The sequence below is a fragment of the Phyllopteryx taeniolatus genome, chromosome 10, assembly GCF_024500385.1.
Source record: "Phyllopteryx taeniolatus isolate TA_2022b chromosome 10, UOR_Ptae_1.2, whole genome shotgun sequence".
Taxonomy (NCBI): domain Eukaryota; kingdom Metazoa; phylum Chordata; class Actinopteri; order Syngnathiformes; family Syngnathidae; genus Phyllopteryx; species Phyllopteryx taeniolatus.
The window spans coordinates 18,661,046-18,688,394 of record NC_084511.1 but is presented as its reverse complement, the minus strand read 5'-3'; the positions used below and the strand labels follow the sequence as shown (position 1 = coordinate 18,688,394).

Below are 27,349 nucleotides of genomic sequence, written 5' to 3'. Positions count from 1 at the left end.
CAATAAGAACGAGTTGTTATTGATATAACAGTAAATACTACCCGACAAGTTTTAACTCGGGCTCAGCTCAACTTTATATTTCAGTGATGCTGCACTAAAACAAACAGATATACACATTAGTTGTAAGAATAGTGTATGTAGGCATTTTTTTTTAGTATATGTAGTATGTACTGGATTTAGATTAAGTGTACTTTTACATGACATAGCCAATTAGAAATGGAAATGTTTTTCTTACATTTGTATAATGTTCACAACGTTGTTGTAACAATCCTTTTTTGTCCAGACAAAAAAATAAAATAAATGCTGCACCTGTAAAAGAAGGCAGCAAGACCCACAAACAAGCATCAACTGAAGGAGGCTGCAATTAAGGCCCATTAAAGTATATACAAGGAAGAAACTTGGAATTTTGTGATGTCCACGGGCTTCAGAGTTCAGGCAATCACTGGCTGTACTGTAAATGATGTATGTAAATATGTATATATATACTTCAGTTGATTCTTTTTTGTGGCCATCCATGCTCTCTCGGGGTCAGGTCTTGTCTTGTCCGACCAACTTGCCGAAGACTGGCCCAGCCAGGAAGCCCACCTCACCACGAGGTGACGAGGACACATCGGACCATCCCCGACTGCAGAGCATCCTGCAAGCGCTACAAGTTACCCTTTTCGGGGGCCTGAGCACACCCCGTTGGGGACAGAAGCGGGCACTACGCGTCCACTCCGAATGTCTTACGAGCAGAGACACCCGGGCTCTGGCCGTCCTGCCTGGGAGCTTTTTGTGCTCCCTTTATCCTTTTTCTTCCTCATTTGCGCCAAATCCACCTGTTCCCAGTGCAGACTGGGCTGGCCGAACACTTGGACCTGCCTGCCTCAATCGTGTTCAAGACACGTAAATCCAACATTGCGGTCTACTAAAAGTACAGATTAGTGTATATTTGGGTTTAAATTAATGAGAACAGGAATCCCCAGCTATATGCATTGTCGATACACGCTCATTCTACCAATCTCACATCACAAGTCAGTTTCCTTTGCCAATGTTCGTCTGTACTTTGTTTGTTTTGTGTTTTTCTGTATTGCTTCCCTGTAGATTCCCCATGTTAGATCATTACATTTTCCATAAAATTCACTACCTGCATTGTTGTGTGTGTTTGGGTTCGAGGAAAGAAACTTCTGGCCGTCTAGAAGTCTTCTCAAAATTTCAGAAAGTGTAGCAACCCTTCAGAATACGAGACTGATAAAAAGGTTTCTCATCACTTTCCCTAAATTCTATCCACATAAAAAGTGACGTGGTTCCCCTTTTACTAGATATAATAGCTTAATTTATAACGCCGTAATTTAAAATTATGCTAAACCGGAAGTAACACAGGCGTCGCTTGCAGCTCATTCTTTTCTCCTAAATTAATTACATTTTTATTTAACCCGTATATGCTACAATACTCTAGATATGAGACATGTAAACACAAACAAAGCCTATACATCAGTTATGATAATCTTTGGTAGCTGTTCAATACATACAATACTGTAAAACAAAAGAAATCGTAGACATTTATTATTTATACAGGTGCTTTTTCCCGGTCTCCAGCCACGGGGCTCTCCCAGTGATGGAAAGAAGTGCTTCTTTCTAATTTGCCTATTGTGGAAGCTGGTTGTGCATAACCCCTATACAAGGCACAAATCGGGCACTGTTGTTGCTTTGGTTGTGATGTATTTGTGAATGCCTACCTGATCATGTAACACTCATCGGCATGTCCTTGTTTTCACAAACTACTTTTGTTATCTTATCGTTTACATGGACATAATAATGCTGTTACTTTAAAAACTAAATTAAGACATGATTTAAAATTTTGCATTGTCAGGCTCATAAACGCTATTGCCATGCACATCAAGGGCCAATATGATAACATTTCCAGCTAAAACTGTAGGATAGTGGTTCATAGATTAAATATGAAAGAGGGTGTGGCAACAATATCTGAAAAGACAGTGTCTATATGACCAACAACAAATGTCACCTGTCCCCTAAAGTAGCTTCGTCGTCATGTTCATTATAGGGAGCATAGAGTATTTGGTATGGATGGCCATCGTAGCACTATGTTAAGACCTGTGGGTGACGACAAAGAAATAATTTTTTTTTGCTTCGTTTCACCTAATATGTGCCAGATAACAAATCTTGCCGCTCTACAAACTGATATGCCTATTTCTGCTGTCTTTAGAGAAAATAAAGCTGTCAACTTTGGATATATGTAGCAATAATAAAGGTAATCAATCAGGCATGTAAATTTGCTTGTGATAATCAGGACACATTGAGAACAAAGGTTATTCAGATCAAAATTGGTCTGGGCAAAAGTAAAGACAAAAGTGGCCTAAAAGCTGCAACAAATCTGTTCTCGTTCTCTCATTTGTTTTTCAGCAGTATCATATTGCAGTTGAAGTTTGTTCATGCCAATCATATTGATTGGGTTTGCAAGAAAGAGAGATTGAGACTTCTGCTGTTCAGATGCAATGGATGAGAATAGAGTGTCACCAAACAGTTGATCTCCCTACCCACTCAGAAATCAAATATGAAGGTGAAACAATATTTTACAGCTTCACACTGATGAGGCAAATGTGATTGCTTGATTCTAATCCTGTGTCAGCCAAATCTGGACACATACTTTGTTTGCTTGTTTGTATGTCTGTGCGACTTGCACTGAATTTAATGGTTCTTCCCCCATGGACATGGGCCAATTTTCTCTGTGGGATGTCTTGTGACTGCTTCCAAAGAGAAGATGGAGATTCCTTTTTGCTTCATTTTGGCCAGTAAATGGTGCATGCCTCCGCCCATCAATCACAGTGCCACGCCAACAGACAGCTTGCTGCCTAATATACACCTCCATTAGGGTTCTCAGGGAAAATCACTTGACTCTCAAACGATATTCCAAGTAGCCACAACTCTAAATCTGTGAAAGCAATTGTAGATAAAAGTAAACCACATTGTAAGAAGACAGCACAGTTGTCCAGTGGTTAGTACATCTGGCTTACAGTTTAGAGGTACAAATCTCAGTTTGTAGTTTTTCGTGGTTTTATCCAGGTACTCAGGCTTCATTCCACATTGCAAAAATATGCATGTTAGGTTAATTGGATACACTTCCTTACCCAACGGTGAGAATGTGAGTCACGATGATTGTTTTTCTATATGCGTCCTGGGATTGACTGGCGACCAGTCCAGGGTGTACCCCGCCTGTCGCCCAAAGTCAGCTGGAAAAGGCTGCAACTCACCTGTGACAAGTGGAAAAAAAGGGATGGATGGTCAGATGGATGGATGGATGGATGGAATAAATCAATTCAACAACTAAACAGTTGCAAATACACTACATTATATAAACAGTGAACTCTCACATTTGTGCCCTTTGGAATTTGCAACTTCGCCTGCCCGACGCGTACAGGAGATCCGGTTTGGTGGCCTCAATATTGCATCTTTGCTTTTTGCAGATGATGTGGTTTTGTTCTGTCAAGCCGTGATCTCCAACTCTCACTGGAACGGTTCGCAGCCGAGTGTGAAGCGGCCGGGATGAGAATCAGCACCTCCAAATCTAAGACCATGGTCCTCAGTCAGACAAGGGTGGAGTGCCCTCTCCAGGTCGGGATGAGATCCTGCCCCACGTGGAGGAGTTAAAATATCTTAGGGTCTTGTTCACGAGTGAGGGAAGAATGGAACGGGAGATCGACAGGCAGATCGGTGCAGCGTCTGCATTGATGCAGACTTTGTATCGGTCCGTTGTGGTGAAGAAGGAGCTAAAATGAAAGGCAAAGCTCTCAATTTACGGGTCAATCTATTTTCCTAACCTCACCTATGGGCCCGAGCTGTGGGTCATGACAGAAAGAACAAGATCCCGGATACAAGCGGCCGAAATGAGTTTCCTCTGCAGGGTGTCCGGGCTCTCCCTTAGAGATAGGGTGAGAAGCTCGGTCATCCGGTAGGATCTCAGAGTAGAGAAGTCCTCATTGAGAGAAGCCAGATGAGGTGGCTCGGGCATCTGATGAGCATGCCTCCTGGACGCTTCCCTGGTGAGGTGTTCCGTGCACGTCCCACCAGGAGGAGACCCCGGGGATGACTCAGGACACGCTGGAGAGACAACGTCTCTCGGCTGGCCTTGGAACGCCTTGGGATCCCCTCGGAAGAGCTGGAGGAAGTGGCTGGGAGAGGGGAGTCTGGGTTTCCCTGCTAAAGCTACTGCCCCCGCGACCCGACCCCGGATAAGCAGAAGAAAATGGATGGATGGACGGATATAGCATAATTTCTCATGTATAATGCAAATTTTTTTCACCCCAGAAATTGTCAAGTCAATAGTGCGCATTATGCATGGGTATAGGGGCAAATAAAAAAAAACTTGCACATTTTATAAATATATGCTGCCATCTAGTGGTTATGAAAAAGCTGTACACTTTCATTCCAAATGCCATCGCCACCTAGTGGTTATATAAAAAAGTGTAGCCTATACTTTCATTCCAATATGACAGAGGTACGACTGCATATACGTCCAGTTGTGCTCATAAGTTCACATACCCTGGCAGAATTTATGAAATGTTTTTTTTTTCTTTTTTTTTTTTAAGTATGACTGATGACTGAACAACAACCATCATTATTTTCTTTATGGTTATGTTTTGTTTAATGATAATGCTTTTCTAAAATGCTTGACTGTTTAATTTGAATCCTATTGAAATACAATTAAATGTGTTTCGCCTGGTCCTTCATGTTTTCGTGAAAGAATTGTAGCAATCTTACAAATTCTGCCTGGGTAATCAAACATATGAGCACAACTGTGTGCTTTCTAATTTACTAAATAAAAGTAGGGATGTACTGTATGTCAAAATAAGAGCAAGTAAATTAAAAAAAGGTTCAAATAAAATGCTTAACTTCAGAATAATTCTTTGACAAAAGCTAACAAAATACAGATAATACTTTATGTTTTGATCATATGGGTAGAAGCAAAATCATGCATTGAAAAAATGCATTATACACAGGTAATTTTGAGGTCAACTTTGGGGGTGCGTATTTTAGAAGTAATATAATATCCATCCATCCATTTTCTGAGCCGCTTCTCCTCACTAGGGTCGCGGGCATGCTGGAGCCTATCCCAGCTATCATCGGGCAGGGGGCGGGGTACACCCTGAACTGGTTGCCAGCCAATCGCAGGGCACATACAAACAAACAGCAATTCGCACTCACAGTCACACCAATGGGCAATTTAGAGTTGTCAATTAACCTACTATGCATGTTTTTGGGATGTGGGAGGAAACCGGAGTGCCCAGAGAAAACCCACGCAGGCACGGGGAGAACATGCAAACCCCACACAGGTGGGGCCGGGGATTGAATCTGGGTCCTCAGAACTGTGAGGCTGACGCTCTAACCAGTCGGCCTACCGTGCCGCCGTAATATAATATATATATATATATATATGTATAGCATGAGATCTCCATGGAAACTTATAAATTTGTTTACATTTACCGCTAATCATTATATTGTATCCGTGTAAAGTTCAAAGGACAGTTCTTTTCAACGGACCTTTTCCATTCAGCATTTCAAACTGTATTTGCTCAGTCAGCTTCTTTATGAACAAGTGGCTTTGTCTGCTTTTTCTTCAGACTTCACAGGCTTCAGTGATTTTATTTTATTTTTTTAAATAAAACCATGGGCTTTTTTTCTACTTGTTGTTCATGCTTTTATGTTTTATAAGAAGCATGTTCAAAAGCCAAAAGTGCTATACAAATAAAATTTCTATGACTTCCCAAATGCCTTGGAGCGCTGTAGAGTCGACGGTGCTTCTGGAGACAGTTTACATAAGGCTTCCCTTCAGGCGAAGTACAGTTTGATTAGACAAATGTGACCGCAACTGTTGCAGTGTTTGACTATGGTTTTGGGATACTGGCCCATCTGGTTATATCTTGTTGGGGAGTAACTACATGTAACTAGATTACATAATTTAATTACAAAATGCATGTAATTATAATCCATTGCATTACTGGGAGAAAATGTGTAATAAAATTACAATTGCTTTTGAAAGTTTCATGATTACAATTTTACTTACATTTAAAAAATAGACGCAAAAGCTCAGATTTGTTTTCATCTAAAGCGGACACTTGTAATTGTCTCTCTGGTTATGTGCCACTGGTAGTCTAAAAAATGAAAATTTTCCAAACATGACCTCGAAGTGCCACCTCGTGGTACAATCTATTAGTTTATCTGAGATTTTGGCAAGCTCAGACTCATAGTTACACTTTGAACAGTGTCATCTATATAGTTTTTTACTTTTTTAAATTCACTTATCTAGTTTGTTACTGTGAAGCATCCATCCTTCCATTTTCCTCACCATGGTCGGGCGTACTGGAGCCTATCTCAGGGTGTCCCTGCAAAAGCTACTCCCCCCGCGACCTGACCTCGGATAAGCGGAAGAAAATGGATGGATGGATGGATGGAGGAGGAAACCGGAGTACCCGGAGAAAACTCACACAGGTACGAGGAGAAAATGCAAACTCCACACAGGCGAGACTGGATTTGAACCCAGGTCCTCAGAACTGTCACTTGTGCTAACCAGTCAGCCACTGTGCCATGCATGAAGCATTCATCCATCCATCCATTTTCTGAGCCGCTTCTCCTCACTAGGGTCGCGGGCATGCTGGAGCCTATCCCAGCTATCATCGGGCAGGAGACGGGGTACACCCTGAACTGGTTGCCAGCCAATCGCAGGGCACATATAAACAGACAACCATTCGCGCTCACATTCACACCTACGGGTAATTTAGAGTTGACAATTAATCTACCATGCATGTTTTTGAGATGTGGGAGGAAACTGGAATGCCCGGAGAAAACCCAGCACGGGGAGAACATGCAAACTCCACACAGGTGGGGCCGGGGATTGAACCCCGGTTCTCAGAACTGTGAGGCAGACACTCTAACCAGTTGACCACTGTGCCGTACATGAAGCAATATTTCTTAAATTGTGTACATTAGGTCAACATGGTATGGTATTGTGGTTTTCCACATGCTGTGCACATATAATGCAAGAAACAAATTTTAAATTATGTATTTACATTCCATCATGTTTTGTTATTTGTTTATTATTTGTGCTGAGAACAAATGTGTCGTTAATTGTTAGGGTTGGGCATCGTTTTAATTTGAGCGATTCCGGTCCCGATTCTGGTTCTTTTACGGGGCTGAGTCCAAAAAGTTTGCATGATTTAAATCAAGGTTGTCCAAATTATGAACATCCATTTTCTTAGCAGCTCGCAGCATAAACTAAAATGAACACCAGAACTCAGCCTTTTAGTACGAAAAGTAACTTCACAGGACACAGGTGAATTCTGAAAAAGAAAGTAAACCTACATGGCAAGAAAAAGAGTAATAAATGGAACCAAATACTATAAAACTTTGATTCCTTTACCTACCCACCGATGAGGCACAAGGTTAGTGTTTGTGATACTGTGAGACAACGTTTATGTGAATTTTGTCCCAATTCATTGTGATGCAAAGCTACTAGTTTGACCTTTGGTGAAGTTCTAGCTCGCAAGCACCTCTTCGTGTGCATTCTTCTTCATTGGTTTTCGCCACTTTCTTCTTCGGGGTCGGCGGACTGTGGGTATCGAAACTAGGAACCGAAATTTTTAAATTTTAAATTAAAAAGTACTGTCTTTTTTATGTGAATTTTGTCCAAATTCATTGTGATGCAAAGCTGCTAGTTTGACCTTTGGTGAAGTTCTAGCTCGATGTTAAGCTTTTTGTTTTTCTGTCATCAGCTCTTACATTGATTTGAAGACTAAAATAAAAGCTTGACTTGACTGAAGTTCCACGCAGTGTAGGCTGAGGCTTGGAGCGAGAGTGAGCACGTCAGACTTCTACACATCATGATATCCTCCTTTGCACAATATAATCTTATTCCAAGTGTTGCACTGAGGCAACTAATCATTTATTTTAACACACTTTTGTTCGCTACTGCCGTTGGACACAAGCACGTCTTCGTGTGCATTCTTCTTCATTGGTTTTCGACACTTTCTTCTTCGGGGTCGGCGGACTGTGGGTATCGAAACTGGGAACCGAAATTTTTAAATTTTAAATTAAAACGTACTGTCTTTTTTATGTGAATTTTGTCCCAATTCATTGTGATGCAAAGCTGCTAGTTTGACCTTTGGTGAAGTTCTAGCTCAATGTTAAGCTTTTTTTTTTCTGTCATCAGCTCTTACGTTGGTTTGAAGACTAAAATAAAAGCTTGACTTGACTGAAGTTCCGCGCAGTGTAGGCTGAGGCTTGGAGCGAGAGGGAGCACGTCAGACTTCTACACATCATGATATCCTCCTCCATCCATCCATCCATCCATTTTCTACCGCTTATCCGGGTCGGGTCGCGGGGGCAGTAGCTTCAGCAGGGACGCCCAGACTTCCCTCTCCCCAGCCACTTCATCCAGCTCATCCGGGGGGATCCCGAGGCGTTCCCAGGCCAGCCGAAGGATGTAGTCGCTCCAGCGTGTCCTGGGTCATCCCCGGGGTCTCCTCCCGGTGGGACATGCCCGGAACACCTCACCAGGGAGGCGTCCGGGAGGCATCCGAATCAGATGCCACAGCCACCTCATCTGGCTCCTCTCAATGCGGCTCTACTCTGAGATCCTCCCGGATGACCGAGCTTCTCACCCTATCTCTAAGGGAGAGCCCGGACACCCTGCAGAGGAAACTCATTTCGGCCGCTTGTATCCGGGATCTTGTTCTTTCGGTCACGACCCACAGCTCATGACCATAGGTGAGGTTAGGAACGAAGATCGACCGGTAAATTGAGAGCTTCCCCTTTCGGCTTAGCTCTTTCTTTACCACAACGGACCGATACAAAGTCCGCATCACTGCAGACGCTGCACCGATCCGCCTGTCGATCTACCGTTCCATTCAAGACCCCAAGATACTTGAATTCCTCCACTTGGGGTAGGATCTCATCCCCGACCTGGAGAGGGCATGCCACCCTTTTCCGACTGAGGACCATGGTCTCAGATTTGGAGGTGCTGATTCTCATCCCAGCCGCTTCACACTCGGCTGCGAACTGCTCCAATGAGAGTTCGAAGTCACGGCTTGATGAAGCCAACAGAACCACATCATCTGCAAAAAGCAGAGATGCAATACTGAGGCCACCAAACCGGACCCCTTCTACGCCTCTGCTGCGCCTGGAAATTCTGTCCATAAAAGTTATGAACAGAATCGGCGACAAAGGGCAGCATTGGCGGAGTCCAACTCTCACCGGGAACGAGTCCGACTTACTGCTGGATATGCGGACCAAACTCTGACTCCGGTCGTACAGGGACCGAACAGCCCGTATCAGGGGGTTCGGTACCCAATACTCCCGAAGCACTCTCCACAGGACTCCCCGAGGGACACGGTCGAACGCCTTCTCCAAGTCCACAAAACACATGTAGACTGGTTGGGCGAACTCCCATGCACCCTCGAGGACCATGCCGAGGGTGTAGAGCTGGTCCACTGTTCCACGGCCAGGACGAAAACCACACTGCTCCTCCTGAATCTGAGATTCGACTTCCCGACGGACCCTCCTCTCCAGCACCCCTGAATAGACCTTACCAGGGAGGCTGAGCAGTGTGATCCCCCTGTAGTTGGAACACACCCTCCGGTCCCCCTTCTTAAAAAGGGGGACCACCACCCCAGTGGATGGTGAACCAGAATTTCCTCGAAGCCATCCGGAAGTCTTTCTCCATGGCCTCACCGAACTCCTCCCATGCCCGGGTTTTTGCTTCAGCGACCACCAGAGCTGCATTCCGCTTGGCCAGCCGGTACCCATCAGCTGCCTCAGGAGTCCCACAGGCCAAAAAGTCCCGATAGGACTCCTTCTTCAGCTTGACGGCATCCCTCACCGTTGGTGTCCACCAACGGGTTCGGGGATTGCCGCCACGACAGGCACCGACCACCTTACGGCCACAGCTCCGGTCGGCCGCCTCAGCAATGGAGGCGCGGAACATGGTCCACTCGGACTCGATGTACCCCGCCTCCCCCGGAACATGAGCAAAGTTCTGTCGGAGGTGGGATTGAAACTCCTTCTGACAGGGGATTCTGCCAGACGTTCCCAGCAGACCCTCACAATACGTTTGGGCCTGCCACGTCGGCAGGTCTTCCCCCACCATCGGAGCCAACTCACCACCAGGTGGTGATCAGTTGACAGCTCCGCCCCTCTCTTCACCCGAGTGTCCAAAACATGCGGCCGCAAGTCCGATGACACGACCACAAAGTCGATCATCGAACTGCGACCTAGGGTGTCCTGGTGCCAAGTGCACGTGTGGACACCCTTATGCTTGAACATGGTGTTCGTTATGGACAATCCGTGATGAGCACAGAAGTCCAATAACAGAAGACCGCTCGGGTTCTGATCGGGGGGCCGTTCCTCCCAAGCACGCCCTTCCAGGTCTCACTGTCATTGCCCACGTGAGCATTGAAGTCCCCCAACAGAACAATGGAGTCCCCAGCGGGAGCGCGCTCCAGCACCCCCTCCAAGGACTCCAAAAAGGGTGGGTACTCTGAACTGCTGTTTGGTGCATAGGCACAAACAACAGTCAGGACCCGTCCCCCCACCCGAAGGCGGAGGGAGGCTACCCTCTCATCCACCGGGGTGAACCCCAACGTACAGGCGCCGAGCCGGGGGGCAATAAGTATACCCACACCTGCTTGGCGCCTCTCACCATGGGCAACTCCAGAGTGGAAGAGAGTCCAACCCCTCTCGAGAGAACTGGTACCAGAGCCCAAGGTGTGTGTGGAGGCGAGTCCGACTATATCGAGTCGGAACTTCTCGACCTCACACACCAGCTCGGGCTCCTTCCCTGCCAGAGAGGTGACATTCCACGTCCCTAGAGCCAGCTTCTGTAGCCGGGGATCGGATCGCCAAGGTCCCCGCCTTCGGCCACCGCCCAGCTCACACTGCACCCGACCCCTATGGCCCCTCCCACAGGTGGTGAGCCCATGGGAAGGGGGACCCACGTTACCCTTTCGGGCTGTGCCCATGGGTGCAGGCCCGGCCACCAGGCGCTCGCCTTCGAGCCCCACCACCAGGCCTGGCTCCAGTGGGGGGCCCCGGTGGCCCGCGTCCGGGCAAGGGAAAACGAAGTCCATTGTTTGTCGTCATCATTAGGGGTCTTTGAGCCTCCTTTACACAATATAATCTTATTCCAAGTGTTGCACTGAGGCAACTAATCATTTATTTTAACACACTTTTGTTCGCTACTGCCATTGGACACAAGCACATCTTCGTGTGCATTCTTCTTCGTTGGTTTTCACCACTTTCTTCTTCAGGGTCGGTGGACTCTGGGTATCGAAACTGGGAACCGAAATTTTTTAATTTTAACGATTCCAGGAGAACCGGAATGTTAGTCCCGGTTCCAATCGGTTCCCGATGCCCAACCCTATTAATTCCTAAATAATGATCTACGTTTTTAATCCATCAGTACGTCCTGTTGATGCATTATTTTTAAAACGAGAAGTAATCAAATGTAATTAAATGTAATTTGTTATATTACTTTGAGAACGTAATTGAAATAGTTACAGGTACACTACTATTACATTTTCAATAGGGTAACTTGGAATTGTAACCAACTGCATTTCAAAAGTTATCTTCCCAACACTGGTTATATTGCTAATGCTCTGTTGATGCAGTACCCTCTGAGGGATTCAAAACATCAGGCTCGTTCCTCTGCCACTGATATTTGTTCCAGATTTCAATTGTAATACATTATACCTCACTATCTTCATCATACTGTATATTTGGGACAATGAAGGGCTGGATGTTCTACAAATACGGAAATTGCACAATTTAATGAATACATGCTGTTTATCCAGCCGTTTCTATACCTCTTAACCTGGCGAGGGTAGCGGATGTGCTGGAGACTATCCCAGCTGACTTTGGACGAGAGGCGGGGTACACCTTAAACTGGTTGCCACTGCTAGCCAATCGCAGGTCACAGATCGACAAACAGCCATTCACACCACGTTCAAAGTCTTCAAGCTTCCATGCATGTTTTTGGAATGTGGGAGGAAGTACCCAGAGAAAACCCATGCAAGCATGGGGAGAGCATGCAAACACCACACAGGACGGCCGGATCCCAGATTCGAACCCGAAACCCTAGGACTGTGAGGCGGAACTCGCAATGAATCTATAATTCACATTGTTTTTAATAACAACACTAAAATACATAATAATACAATATTAACTACAATAAAAAAAAATTTAGACCTAACTTAGCCTATTTAGTCCTAATATATGACCTGTCCTCTTCTTCCGTTATCTTAAAATTGAAGTACGCTGTCATTTTTAAAGATTCCTTATCGAAATGATTGGAAACCTACAAAAATTTAATAAAATAAATTAACACCATAAATGACTAAATTTTATGACCGTCCATCCATCCAGTTTCTAGACTGCTTATTCTCATTCGGGTCACAGCTGTGCTGGAGTCTATCCTTGACTTTGGGCAAGAGGCAGGGTACACCCTGGACTGGTTGGCAGTCAATCGCAGGACACATATTGACAAGCATAGACAAACAACCATTCATTCTTACAGTTAAATCTAAGAACTTTGTGGAGTCTTCAATTAACCTAACATGCATATTTTTGGAATGTCGGAGGAAACCAGAGTACCCGGGGAAAATAATTAGATTTATTAGGATGCTTCAGGTACAGGGCAGCACAGGGAAGGAAGATTCTCCAAATAACCTAATAATAATAATAATAATTTAGCACAGGTTTTAAAACAAAAAGGTAGGGCAAACATCATACAGAAAACATACAAAGCAAGATGTGCTAAACATGCTAACTGAAAGACTAATGAGATTTTTTAAGTTAAGCCTACGCAGAATGGAGAACGAGAGGTTAGAATGTCTTCTTCACAGTTTTAAGGTTAGAGGCGCGATTCTTGGCTGCGGCCTTCCTTTGTGGAGTTTCCATGTCTTACCACTGCTTTCGAGAGTCCACACCGGGTACTCATACTGTAGAAAATTGATTGACTAAAGATAATATGTTTTCGTTATACAAATTTCAAAATCTCGATAGTTGCACTCTCGCTGAGTCAAAGCACAACATAAAATCTTGTTTGAGAAACCTTAAATATGCTAACACTGATGAAGAAAATTCCCTGCTGATAAAAAAAATTAGAAGAGACACAAAAAAGAGTTTTAGCTGGTTAGACAGTTACATTTCAAATGATTAGCCCCCATTAGGAAAGAAAAAAAAACCTTACTTTTCAATAACATGGACCATAACCTAGTGTTTATAGTTTGTTTGCATCCACAGGAACAAAGAGAGCATCTGTGTGAAGCCAAATTATTTTTATTTATTTATTTATTTTTTTACTAATTTGTTGATTTGAAAATATGAAGATAAAAGAAAAAGACGCCACACCTTTCTTGGCCTCCAATTATGGAACAAAACATGGCAATTCTGTCCTAGATTCTTGAATGGATTGCGATCAGGGCTCTGAGAGAGTCTGGATTCTTTAATATATCTACATAAATGCATTTTTCACAATCCCATGCAACTGAACAAAGTTTTCTGTCCTTCACTGTGGGAAAAGTATTTTATGGTCAAAGTCCTCATCCTTCCTTCATCAAACAAAGCTATCATCCGTATGTCCTTTGGTTTCATCAGACAAAAAGTACTGTCTTTCAAAACTCATCCGCATATTTCAGGATTTTTCAACTTTAACCCAGCTTTGATGTGCCATTGGTAGAGCAATGTTTTGTTTTGTTTTTTTTCCCCATGAAATCCACCAAGATGAAGACTCCTCACAACGGTTTTACATGAAACATCAAGTCCAGTTTGACAACAATCATTTTTGTAATCTTGTCAACTGTAACTAAATGTATTTTGACAGACCTTGTTTCTTTGCACTTTGGAATGGTGCGACACACAGCTATTCTAGACACCCCGAAAAGCTTGGAAATGGCAGTAATTCCTTTACCCGTAAGATGAGCACTTTATTATCTTCTGTCTGAAGTCCAAGCTGATTTAATTGCTTTTTGTTACAAAATAACCTCTTATCAAAATTGTGAAGCATCTCTAGAGTAGTCCAGTTGATCAAGTGGTCAGGTGACACTAACCTTGCATTTTGGTGTTACTTAGATATAAATCAGTGCAAATTGATTGCTCAGGTGTGGTTCCAAACCTAGTTGACTACGTTTTGAAATAATCTTCACCGTCCGTTTTCACCATATTTTTCCACAAATAAATGTTGAGCATTTTCTTGGGTCTTGCTGTATGGATGATAATTGGGTTAGCGCAGAATATTGAATTTATTTTCCTTTCTAGAATTTCTTTTCCAGTATGGTTAGGGTCATTACTCGTATGCTCTGTGAAACCCCATCTGAAACGTTTTGCAGCATTTGGTTGAATATGAGCACATATTATAGATTTGTACACCTCAAAATTAATCTTGTTACTTCTGCCAGTAGTCACATCATCAATAAAAACCTCTGAGCTCATTCCATTAGCAGTCATGTATGCCCATGCCATAACACAACCTCCGCCGTGTTTGACACATGATGCGATTTTTTTCAAGAGTTTCCACTGAATATTTAGATACTGCGAGTACGAGAGAAACTATTTTGCGGAATATTTCTCATCCATGCATCCCATATACTTTGAATAAACTAAGACGTTGGCAAATGTCAGTGATCTTCCTTCTATATCTTAGAGAATTGTAGCTGTCCCTTACCTCAATGAACAGGCAAGATGTTTTCAGAAGGGTTCTTCAGTTTATTTCCACCATTTGCAGTCATCAAATGCCGTAATAAATACTGAAGGCACACATTCAACACAATATCAGTTCAAAAATTAGGACAGAACATTGTGAAGTGCCATCATTCAGGATACATTACTCTAAACAATGATGAAATAATTTTTTTTGCATGTCACTCAAGTTTTCCGTCCCACCAAATTATAAAATACAACTGACCTCCTTACGGAATAATTATTCTTGCCACTGAATCCTGTACTATTACTAAATTGTACTGTAGAAAAAATGCCAGTATTACACATTATAGGTTTTGTGAAAATTCTTAAGTTGAATCAAGAAGAATGCATTTGGTAACAATGGTATGGTGTAATGGTACAACTGGTGAATACACCAGGACTGTTATATTTTGGCATCGCATTGCGTCATCATGTGGAGTCATGATTAATGCAGGAAAAAAAAAAAATGTACAGTTGGTGTCAGGCCTCTGTGATTTTCTTTTGTAAGACATAATTTTAAAGTTGTTCATCATATAATATTTCAGCCTGCAGACATTGAACAAGAACGGTGTTTCACAGTGATGGGTATCTCACAGAGTAAATGAAGGGAGGCAAGCATTCAAAGTAACACATTTTGTGTGGAAGAATATTAATCGTGAGAATTTTGACAAACATTTACTGTATATTGTTTCTGTTGCCCATGAAATTAATTATTACTTTTCACTTAGAAATGTAAAGGGTAAAGAACAAGGGCAGTAGGATGTATTGTAACAATGATTTTAGATAAATGTCACTGATGGTGTGGTGATACACTCGCCTGACTTTGGTGCAAGCGGTGTGGGTTCAGTTCCCACTCAGTGACGGTGTGAATGTGAGTGCGAATGATTGTCTGTCTCCATATGTGCCCTGTGACTGACTGGTGACCAATGACTATTTGTCCTTTAGTTTATTTTTATATTAGCCCTTTTATTATTTTATAAATATTTAGTCTACGTTAAAAAATAACAATGTGAGTCAATGGTGTGCAGTTGGGGCCTTCAAACCCTTCTCTGCTGCCCTAACCCTTATCAAAAGCCTTGACCTGCATTTTCAACTGAATTGTATTAATTTATTTCCGACAGTCTCTTGTATTCATTTTATAGCTTGTGTCTTGGCTGAGCAGTCTCCAGTCATCTAAGGGTTATTTCAATTTTATTTATTTATTTATTTATTTTTTTGTGGTCCAATCCAAATGGATGTGTGTCTATGTGTGTTGCCATAATTAATGTATTCTTTCCAGGGCCTTCGGACTCAAGATTGCGGGAGGATGGCAAATACACACAATAGAAAAAAATGTTTTTTGTACCAATCTGAACCAATCAGATTTCAGATTCAATAATAGCGCTCAAGATTGCTGGCAGATGGCAAATACACGCAATAGAAAAAATATTTTTGTACCAATCAGATTTCAGATTCAATAAAAGTGGGCACCTGGTGACGTTAGAATTTTTCCATCCTCTGACTGATTTAGAGCTACTCGGGTGGAATTTCTCTGCATTATGAGAAGCCAGTGACGAACATGACGGACATGATGGTTAAAAAGTCATTTTCAATGTGGACTTTTCAAGACAAACTTAACATTGCAATAATAAGTCGGACAATGCTTGTAGCTGGCTGGCATGTTTTAACTCCATAAAATATTTATTTGCCTCTCTAACAAAATAGTTGGCTCAATCGAACCCAACACAGCTAGCAAAAGAGGATAGAGTTTGTCTATAAATAATATGAGTACGATGTGTTTTATTTAAAAATTTTATTTATGTTATGAGAAAAATAATGATTGTGAACTGCTGTATTGTAGAGATTTGGCATCAGAACCACAGTAGCACTTTTGTCTGCTAAAACAGCACATTTGACTTGAGTAAGCCTAGTTTATTAAAAATGGATCTGTAAGAACTGCGACCGTGTCAGGCTAAAAGTGTGTAGATTTGTTTTCGCCTTATTAACTGCCTTTGAAAAAGATTCCGACAGCAGTGTCGCAAGTCTACCGGGTACAGTTGCTAATGCCGGCGCCTGGTGCCGTTTTCTACAAATTTAAATAAAGACATCATAATGAATTAGATTGGTCAGCTCAAGACAGAGTTTGATTGTTGTAATGGAAGCTAAATAGGATAAAAACAGCATACTCCGACTGCAACGGACAATCAAAACTGCTGAAAGGATTGTGGGTACCCTCCTACTCACCCTTGAGGACTTGCACGCTGCCAGAACTAAGACAAGAGCGTCCAAAATCCTCTCGGACGTGGATATGTGTCTATAGCCTATTGAGACTTCAACTACCGGAGACAAATTCCTTGTGTGTTTTTAACATAATTGCCAAAGAAAGATGATTCTGATTGTTGTTTTTTTTCAGTCACACAGCAGCAAAGGTTGGACATTTATTTAAATAAGCCTCCCACATCCCAAAAACATGCATGGTAGGTTAATTGACAACTCTAAATTGCCCGTAGGTGTGAATGTGAGTGCGAATGGGTGTTTGTTTGTATGTGGCCTGCGATTGGCTGGCAACTAGTTCAGGGTTGCCAGGGTTACCCCGCCTCCTGCCCGATGATAGCTGGGATAGGCTCCAGCGCGCCCCCGACCCTAGTGAGGAGAAACGGCTCAGAAAATGGATGGATGGATGGATGATTTGTAGACATCAAGAGTGAAACATGCCTAATTACTGCGGAAGGTCCTAGTTCTGGGGTATGTTTCCTAAGGTCCTTTTGTGTCCTAAACAACACAGTTGCGACTACAAGGAGCCAGAATAAGTTTCCTCTGAAACTGGCTCAGTTTACAATTATGGGAGGTACTACATGTCCAATTAGGAGCAGGATCGGGGCATACCTAGGAGGGACACAACTGAGGGACAATGCCTCAGAGTCAGCATTGGGATGCTAGGATGATAGGATGAATGATGCGACGGTGGATTTGGATGGTGTCCTCCCAGTCCAACTGGAGGACTGGGACACGGATAAAGAAGCCTCCTTGCTCAGTGACCCGGAAACAGATGATCAGAGGATAACTAATTATGGATGGAATCTTATCTTCTCAATGAATATTCAGAGTAAAGTAACATAAAAAGGAAGATGTTTATTGGAAAATGAATATGACTATAACGTAAAAAAAAAAGTAAACTGTTTAATGTAAGTACTATGCATTACCATACCATTCCAGCACCTTTATTGCACATTATGTAAGGACAGCATTAACAAATGATGATATACAGACAGGTACAGTCGTGTTGGATCCAATTATCAAACAAATCGATTAAATTACTCATTTCATTGGGACAAAAACTTCAAACATACTGCCTTAAATGCACACAAAAATCTTACGATATTTTATGAATTTAAAAAAAGAATTCAAGTAGGAATCAGTAGTACCCATGCAATCTCGAGCAGGAGATTGTCACTCCGTTACAGCTGATATTTGGAAAGTTTCTCTCTCAACCTTTCTAATATATAATTCTTATTTTAGTCACTTTCATCTGGTTTAGCACTTTAACATATTCCAGGTGGATTGACTCTGACTAATCCTCTTCCTGTGATGTGTGGCAGGCCTTCAGCAAGAACCCCAGATCTTTCTGTGCAAAAAGTGAGTGTTTATCTCCATTAAACCTTTCAGTTTTGTTTTAACTTTCAGGCATTCGCTATAATCCATAGTGTAAGGTGACAGTCATATAATAGAGGATCCCAGATTCCTGCCATTGATGCATACAAGAATGTTGGCCTTGCAAAGCTCTTTTAGTACACTCGCAAACAGCCAAGAAAAGTCGACCTGATGCTCATGTTTCAAATACAGTTTCTCATTTATCAAAACTAAGAAGGTGGTAATACTTCACATATGATAAAGCAGCTGTTTGCTTCTGACTTGAATCTATTTAATCACCTGAAATGATAATAATAATAAAAAATACATATGATAATATGTCTTGAAGTGGAAATGGAGCAGTGACACACTGTATAGGGATATGTTAGTCATTCAACCATTCATTCATTTTCAACCACTAATCCTGTTGAGGGTCACAGGGAAGCTGGAGCCTATCCTAGCTGACTTTGGGCAAGAGGCAGGGTGCACCCAGGACTGAAATCGCCGTATGGTGGACTTTTAACTGTGACACAAACCTGTCCCTATTTGGGGGGGGGGGGGCTTGAGTTCTGGAAAATTGCTCTAGCATTTGTAACGATTTAAGACTGCATTTAACTTTGGTGGGGACATGCAGGGGGCCATAGCAGAGAGAGAGTGGGGGTATCTGGTCGAGTCCAAAGCACCTGCTGGGGGACCAATGACACAAAAAGGGAGGATCAGAGAGACATTCCACTTGGGTGGCCTTTTTAGGACTGTGAAGAGCAGGGTAGAGCAGTGGGGCATTGGACATTGAAATGCTCCCATCTTACTGTGCACTCCTCCATTGAGCTCCCAGTTATATTCTAAAGAAAGAAAAAGAAACTTGAATGTGTGGTGCAACACACGGTGCTTTATTTGCTAATATGGTCCAGTTAAGCAGAGGACAAACAATCTTCTGCGGCCTCCTCTCATTCGTTCCCCCTGAAGGTTTGGACACGCCACCACCAGCCTCTAACAAGAACTTAACTCATTGTGATTTATTCTCCCTATTTTATGGAGAAGAATAGGGTGGGATATGCTGGCAGTGGCGGGGAGAAAGTGCTTACCTTCTAATATGTGTGGGTACTTACTAGTGTGTGTGCACTGGAAAACAGGACAAATAAATTTCTGATTCTAAGTTTAGACCACCCTGATACTTTTGGCGGCCCCACAGGGTGGTTGCGTAGAATTGATACATACATTTGATACTGACTCTATACTTCCTCCCTGCGGTGTACACAGTGGAAAAGCACACACCCATTTTGAGTTCCATTGAGTTACTGTGTTTGCGAGAAGGTGTCCTCTAGTTATCAAATTAATCATCTGCTCGATGCAAATTACTGCCCTACATGGAACCATCAGCAGGCAGCTAGAGCTCACACAGCATCATGGACAGATGGCCTCCAGGACCACACCGGTACTCATGTTGCACTCCCACATTACACTCTTCTCCTAACATGTGTCTGCATCATCCCTCTCATCACCACCCAAATCTACTAGATATATCAGTTTTTCATGCTCGCATGGGATCTAGCCCACCTACTTCAACTTCTTTATTCTCGCCTGCTCTTACTTTTCCCATTTAACGTTTTATTTGCTGACTTTCTCCACCCCTGAGTGTGTGCACCTGCAGACAAGCATCAGCATTATACCAATCCATCTAGCCTTTTAAGTTATATGAAGGGATGTAAAGCTGATTTATTTCCTAAAATTGCCGGCCCTTTATGATACTTTCTAGCAGACTGCGGCACCAATAGCTCAGTGCAGAAGGCAGAGGAGCAGAGTCTCTGACCTATTTAGGAAACTGGCAACAGAGCAGCCGGGGAACATCAAAATACTTCAAAGGCTCCCTTTGAATCCATCGTTACGGCCAACTTAGTGTGAGCGTGCACCCACACAAGCACATCCCCATCCAAATACACCACCTCTGAGCGTGCACAATCTTCATCAGCTTCTAGTCTCGTTCCCATGCTCTCTCTCTCTCTCTCTCTCTCTCTCTCTCTCTCTCTCTCTGTCTCCCCCTCCCTCCCTTCCTCCCCCAAATATATTCTGTCTGAGCTCTTCGTTTGAACTGTGTCCCACATTGCTAAGTACGGAGAAGTCAGAGAAATCACATTAAACGGTGGGTCTGCCACGAGCATCATGACTCAGGCTGCACCATGAAAATTCTCTTCCTGGCCCAGATGTATAGAAACACATACACATGGACTATAATCTTAGTTCTTGCAAGGAAAGAACCATTTTTTTTGTTTTTTGTTTTTTTTACATCTTACCTGGCAGCAAAATAACAAACATCTTGAGGGAAATCAACAATATGATGCATGCAACATGATTTTAAAAAAATTGCCAGCAATAGCTAACATCCATCCATCCATTTATACCAGTTCGCCTCTTTAGGGTCACGGGTGTGCGAGAACCTATCCCAGCTGACTTTGGAGAGCTCTGGTTGCCAACCAAACGCACATAAAGACATAGACAAACAACCATTCACACTCACATTCACGGGTCTTCAAATAACCTAACATGCATGTTTTTGGAAGGTGGGAGGAAAGTACATGGAGAAAATGCTAACTCCCCACTGGAAGGGCAGAGCAGAACATGTGAAGCTATTAGATGTTTCCTGGCAAAGTACAAATGTATAATCTGGATTAACTGTCCTCAAATATTACAGTTGGTTTTCTTTTTGAAAATTCATTTTAAATTCATTTTATAATTTTGGCAGCTACCCCGCCTCTCGTCCGACGATAGCTGTGATGGGCTCCAGCATGCCCGCGACCCTAGTGAGGATAAGTGGTACAGAAAATGAATGAATTAATGAATTTTTGGCGCTGTTGTATAAATTTAAATAATTTGGAGAACAAATCTGATGTTCGCTAATGCACAGTCTGGCCAGGACAGCGGACAGCTCTCACCAGAGCATGTCAGGACCATGGACAGAGCCACCACTACTGTATAGCAAATCCATCCTTAACCCCCGGTCTGCGGAGCGATAGCGGTCCGTGAGGCATTTGTTACCGGGCTGCATAGAAAGAATGACCAATTTATATAATTTCCGTTGTAATGCGTTTCACGTGTCAGATGTATTTTATTCCGAAAATGTAGCAGATATTCTCCGTCGCAACAGCTGTGCGTCGCAATTGATGCATCAAAACTGCACAGAATGCTGCAGCAGTTCCGTTTCCCGCTCCCAGCCAACTTGGTAACGGCGACAAGCTCAAAGAACCAATCATTTCATAAACTGATTCCGTTCATTACATTCACTGAAAAGACACTTTCGAACGAAACAACACGAGACTGCACGTAGGTCACGTGATATGTTACTAAAAATAAGGCCATACGAAATCTTCTTTTAATAGAAAATATCAGGAGTCCTACTTAAATTACTGGTTTATCTCAACAAGTAACTCTCACACACCGAGTCCGCTCTGCATCATACTTTATGTGGTGACAAGCTAGCCAACGACACAGCACCCTGGACTAAAAGATAAGCCGTTGGAGTTTTTTTTTTTTTAAAGAAAAATACATCAACTGAATACCCTGCTACTATTTCCAACATCCTATCTTTCTGAAGCGGGCTTTTCTGCAGTGATAGTAACGAAAGACAAAATTACGAAGCAAGCCCAGGGCTCACACTGCTTCTGCGTTATGGTCAGTTGTTGTATTTAACATTCATTTTTATTTTTTCTGTTCATTTATTTTGGTTGTATATATATATATATATATATATATATATATATATATATATATATATATATATATATATATATATATATATATATATATACACACTGAACAAAAATATAAACGTAACACGTTTGTTTATGCTCCCATTTTTCGTGAGCTGGAATCCAAGATCTAAAACCTTTTCTACATATACAAAAGGCCATTTCCCTCAAATATTGTTCACAAACCTGTTAGTGAGCATTTCTCCTTCGTCAAGATAATCCATCCCACCTCACAGGTGTGGCATATCAAGATGCTGATCAGACAGCATGATTATTGCACAGGTGTACCATAGGTTGGCCACAATAAAAGGCCACTCTGAAATGTGCAGTATTATCACACAGCACAATGGCACAGATGTGGCAAGTTCTGAGGGAGCGTGCAATTGGCATGCTGACTGCAGGACTGTCCACCAGAGCTGTTGCCCGTGAATTGAATGTTCATTTCTCTAGCATAAGCCATCTCCAAAGGCGTTTCAGACAATTTGGCACTGCATCCAATCGCCCTCACAACCGCAGATCACGTGTAACCACACCAGCCCAGGACCTCTACATCCAGCATGTTCACCTCCAAGATCATCTGAGACCAGCCACCCGGACAGCTGCTGCAACAATCGGTTCGCATAACCAAAGAATTTCTGCACACCGTCTCAGGGAAGCTCATCTGCATGCTCGTCGTCCTCAACAGGGTCTTGATCTGACTATAGTTCATCGTCGTAACCGAATTGAGTGGGCGAATGTTCACATTCGATGGTGTCTGACACGTTGGATCGGCATTCTCTTTATGTATGACTCTCGGTTTTCATTGTTCAGGGCAGATGGCAGACAGCGTGTGTGGCGTTATGTGGGTGAACGGTTTGCTGATATCAACGTGAATCGAGTGGCCCATGGTGGCGGTGGAGTTATGGTATGGGACGGCGTATGTTATGAGCATCAAACACAAGTGCATTTTATTTATGGCATTTTGAATGGCCAGAAATATCGCGACGAGATCCTGAGGCCCATTGTTGTGCCATTCATCCACGACCATCCCCTCATGTTGCAGCATGATAATGCACGGCCCCATGTTGCAATTCCTGCATGTTGCAAAACATCCCAGTTCTTGGATGGCCAACATATTCCGCAGACATGTCACCCATTGAGGATGTTTGGGATGCTCTGGATCGGCATATACGACAGCGTGTTCCAGTTCCTGCCAATATCCAGCAACTTCGCACAGCCATTGAAGAGAAGTGGACCAGCATTCCACAAATCACAATCAACAACTTGATCAACTCTATGCGAAGGAGATGTGTTGCACTGCACATTCACATTTTTAGTCCAGCAGCACACAATGTTCTATTTCCCTTTTCACATGCCTATTTTTCTCTTCTTTCACCAGTATTAGTGTTCTTTTTCTTCCTGTAGTTTCTTCTTTGTGTTTCCCTATAAATCCCTCGTAGATTTCATTAAATATTCTATAAAGTTCCACTGTTGGTTGTGTTTTGTGTGTGTTTTGAATTTTAGTAAGCCTCTGTCATCTAGAATGCAAAATGTAGCAACCTTTATGAGACTGATAAAAGGTTTGTCGTTGCTTTCTCCTAAATTTTTATACATATAAAAAGTGACGTGGTGCTCCTTTAAAAGACAAATTAGTATGATTTTAACGTTAAAGTGTAAAATGTCTGTATGTTTTGTGTTCCCGCAAGTAGCTCGAGTGATTATTTTGGGTCATAATATCTGAATGTTGCTGTTTTATGTGTGTATTTGTGGGAGTGCGTATTGTATTGCACCGGGGGGGCATTTCTTTGTGTAACATTCCTGTGCCAGAGAGCATTAAAAAAAAAGGATGAAAGTGCAAAAAGCATTAGCGCGGCTTTTAGTGTATCGAAAGAACTGACAGCACAATATAACCTCTGTGGTACTCACTGGTAACGTTGCATGCAAGTAAAGAAGATAAGTTATAAGTCATTTTTTAATGTTTTTTCCCATGAATAGTATGAATGTGTCCGTGTGAGTGCGCGTGTGTGCATGCATGCGTGTGTGAGTGTACCAAGACAGGAAAGAGAGATACATTCAAACATGTCTGGAGTACTACTATCAAGAGTCTTAAGATATTTTGTGCATCTGTTCTATATGTGTGTGGTGGAGCTGGCCCAAATGGACTCCATAGTTTCTTCTTCCTGAGATGGATCTGGGACAAAGGTGGGGGCTACTTGCTTTAGGCAGTGGGACTGAGGGGTGACTTAGGGTAATGTGCAAGATACAGTAAGTGGGTTTTCTGGGGGGAGATGCTGGAGTCATAAATACATTCAGGGCATTGGAAATAAAGAGAGTGTTGTCGAAGTGACACGGAAGGGGGCCACTGAAGAAATGTTTCAGTCACGGTGGACAACTCAGAATACAGAAGATGCAGGTTGTCAGTAATGCTGTCTACCTTCCTATCCATCCATCCATTTTCTGAGCCGCTTCTCCTCACTAGGGTCGCGGGCGTGCTGGAGCCTATCCCAGCTGTCATCGGGCAGGAGGCGGGGTACACTCTGAATTGGTTGCGAGCCAATCGCAACTGCACCTACGGGCAATTAATGCATGTTTTTGGGATGTGGGAGGAAACCGGAGTGCCCGGAGAAAACCCACGCAGGCACGGGGAGAACATGCAAACTCCACACAGGCGGGACCGGGGATTGAACCCGGGTCCTCAGAACTGTGAGGCTGATGCTCTAACCAGTCGTCCACCGTGCCGCCTGTCTACCTCCCTATCATATATCTAATTGTCATGAGGGAAGAAAAATAACACATACAGCAACACTAAACTGTAACATAACATTGCAGCTACAGTGCTTAGTTAGATTAGCAGGGGAAGTCCGCCAGATGGCATAAGACTGTTATATTTGTAAGTATAAATCCAGGGAATTTTAACTCAAGATGATGAAAAAATGTCTTCTGTGTTTCATATTTTTTTATAGATTCACTTCAAGTTCTGGCACGAGATTTGGTTCCAGAAGTAAGGTCATTATACCACCAAATTACCGCAGACAGCCAATTGCCAGTTTACTGAACACATTCAATTCAGCTAGGGGAGGTGTTGTGGCTGCTGTTTTCCTTGATTTTGAAAAGGCTTTTGATACGGTCAATCACAATGTTCTTTTATCCAATCTGTCAAAGTTCAATTTCTCTACTAATGCAGTAACATGGATGGAGTATTACCTAAATTCAACAAAAAGGTGTACCATAAATAATCACACATATTTTACTGATTGTACCACTGGAGTTCCACAAAATCGATCCTTGGACCAGTTTTATTAGGTTTATATATTAGTGATTTGCCCTTGATTTACCCAGAGATTCACATGCAGATGTTATTTATGTTATCTACACCCATGCTAAAACAAGAGAACAAGCTTCTTCCAAACTGCAGTATTGAAAAATGTATCCGACTGTTGTCTTACTCTTAATGTGATCAAAATTGTGGGCATGCATTTTTATTTTTTTTATCAAGAGAAATGTCACACATCAACTTAAAATACCATAATTCCTCGTCTATAATGCGCACCCATGTATAATACGCACCCCCAAAGTTGAACTCAAAATTCTGGAAAACGCTTCGTGCTGACAGCGGGAACAAACTCAAAAGACAAATAAAAGAGATGGATGGACGTGATGAAGAAGGCATTCCTGCCATTAAAACAAAGAGGTAAATTAAATAAATTAAGTAAATATTTTGAACAATGGGACAGCAAATTTAATTTTCTAAAGAAGAGTAAGATGGGGCACAGTCACACATTTTGTACGATTTGTAACTGGGATTTTAGTGTCTCACATGGGGGAAGGAACGAAGTCAGTCAGCATGAAAAATCCACCAAGCACCTGCGCTGGCTCGAGGCACAGAAACATGCCCAGGCAATGTCAGTATTTGTGATTAGAAATACCACCAAGGCTGACCAGGTCGTAAATGGGGAGTTTAAAATGGCAATGCTGTTTGCCAAAAACAACGTTGCTTTCATGTTCTGTGACGACTTCACCAAGTGTGTAGCTCAGATGTTCCCTGACTTACCAATTGGAAAAACCTGCACAGACCTTGGAACGGACACTAGCAGAAATAAAACAACTTACTACCTCTGTCCGAACAGATATGCCTTTGGCAAATTCCATAACAGAAGGCGCCCCCAGCAAATGGTAAGTTTAGTATGAAATGAAATGAACTTGAGAATAAGAGGAAGTACAATAAAGAAGCTCTCTGAGGCTACTTATAACAGAACATGTACTGATGTTGTAAAGAGGTGAGAGGTAACATACTGTGCGCAATAAAAGGGAATAGTGAGGAGGAATGCAGAGGACTCCTGGTCAAATACAGGAATTTCAATAGCATGATGAGCACACCCTCTGGGGGGTGCTCGATAACTTCAGGGGAGCTGCTAAACTAGCCTGTTATAATAATATGCTACCTTTATTATTATTATTGTTAATAATAATAATATAATAATTCATTTTATTTAAATACATCTTTCAAGCCACTCAAGGTCACCGTACAAACATAGTTAAAATAAATCAAGCAATACAATAAAATAACAGAATATAAAACATCAATTAAAATGGTATAGGATATGTGAAATGTTAAAGTGAATTGGCAGTCCACAATAGGTGTCTTGAGTTTGGACTTGAAGAGGGTTAATGAGTCTGTGTTTCGGAGGTCAGGTGGTAGTGAGTTCCAAAGTTGGGGGCTAGAGCTGCTGAAGACTCGACAGAGGGGCAGAAGGACCGGTGAGGTTGATGGAGGACGAAGATCTGAGAGAGAGGGAGGGTATGGCAACGTGCAGGAGGTCAGCAAGATATGGTGGTGTGAAGTTACTGAGGGCCTCGAAGGTCCAGATCAGTATTTTATATTGGATGCAGTATTGGACAGGGAGCCAGTGGAGTTGTTTCAGGGCTTGGAGTGACCCGAGCAGTGGGGGAAACAGAGAAATTATCAAGTGTGATGGAAAAAAATGGTTCATTTTGGCGAGCATGGACTTGGTACCTATGAACAGGATTTCAGTTTTATCAGTGTTGAGTTGTAGAAAGTTGGATGAGAGTCAGTGTTTGAGTTTAGAGAAACTGTCGGTAAGGGAGGAAGGAAGAAGAGTGGGAGTGGGTTTGGCGGTGAGGTAGAGCTGGGTGTAATCCAGGTGTCTTCATATATTTAATTAGTTTATAAATAGTCCACAACTGAAGTGCAACTGTAAGCACAGTAGATGAGGAGAGCCCCCAAAACTTTCTGCCCTCTGTGGGGAGGCTCGCTGTCCCATAGTGATGAG

At 42.6% G+C, this 27,349-nt stretch overlaps 1 protein-coding gene across 1 annotated transcript in view; it reads right to left on the bottom strand.

Annotated features, from left to right (window-relative positions):
• Positions 1–528: 528 nt before the first annotated feature.
• LOC133485222 (uncharacterized) overlaps positions 529–27,349 on the bottom strand; it is a gene marked incomplete at its 5' end in the record, with an annotated part of 115,799 nt that continues 88,978 nt past the window's right edge. Inside the window, 2 exons of the mRNA XM_061788639.1 lie at positions 529–670; positions 730–861. Coding sequence (XP_061644623.1) covers positions 529–670; positions 730–861 — 274 coding nt within the window. The remainder of the gene's footprint in view (positions 671–729; positions 862–27,349) is intronic.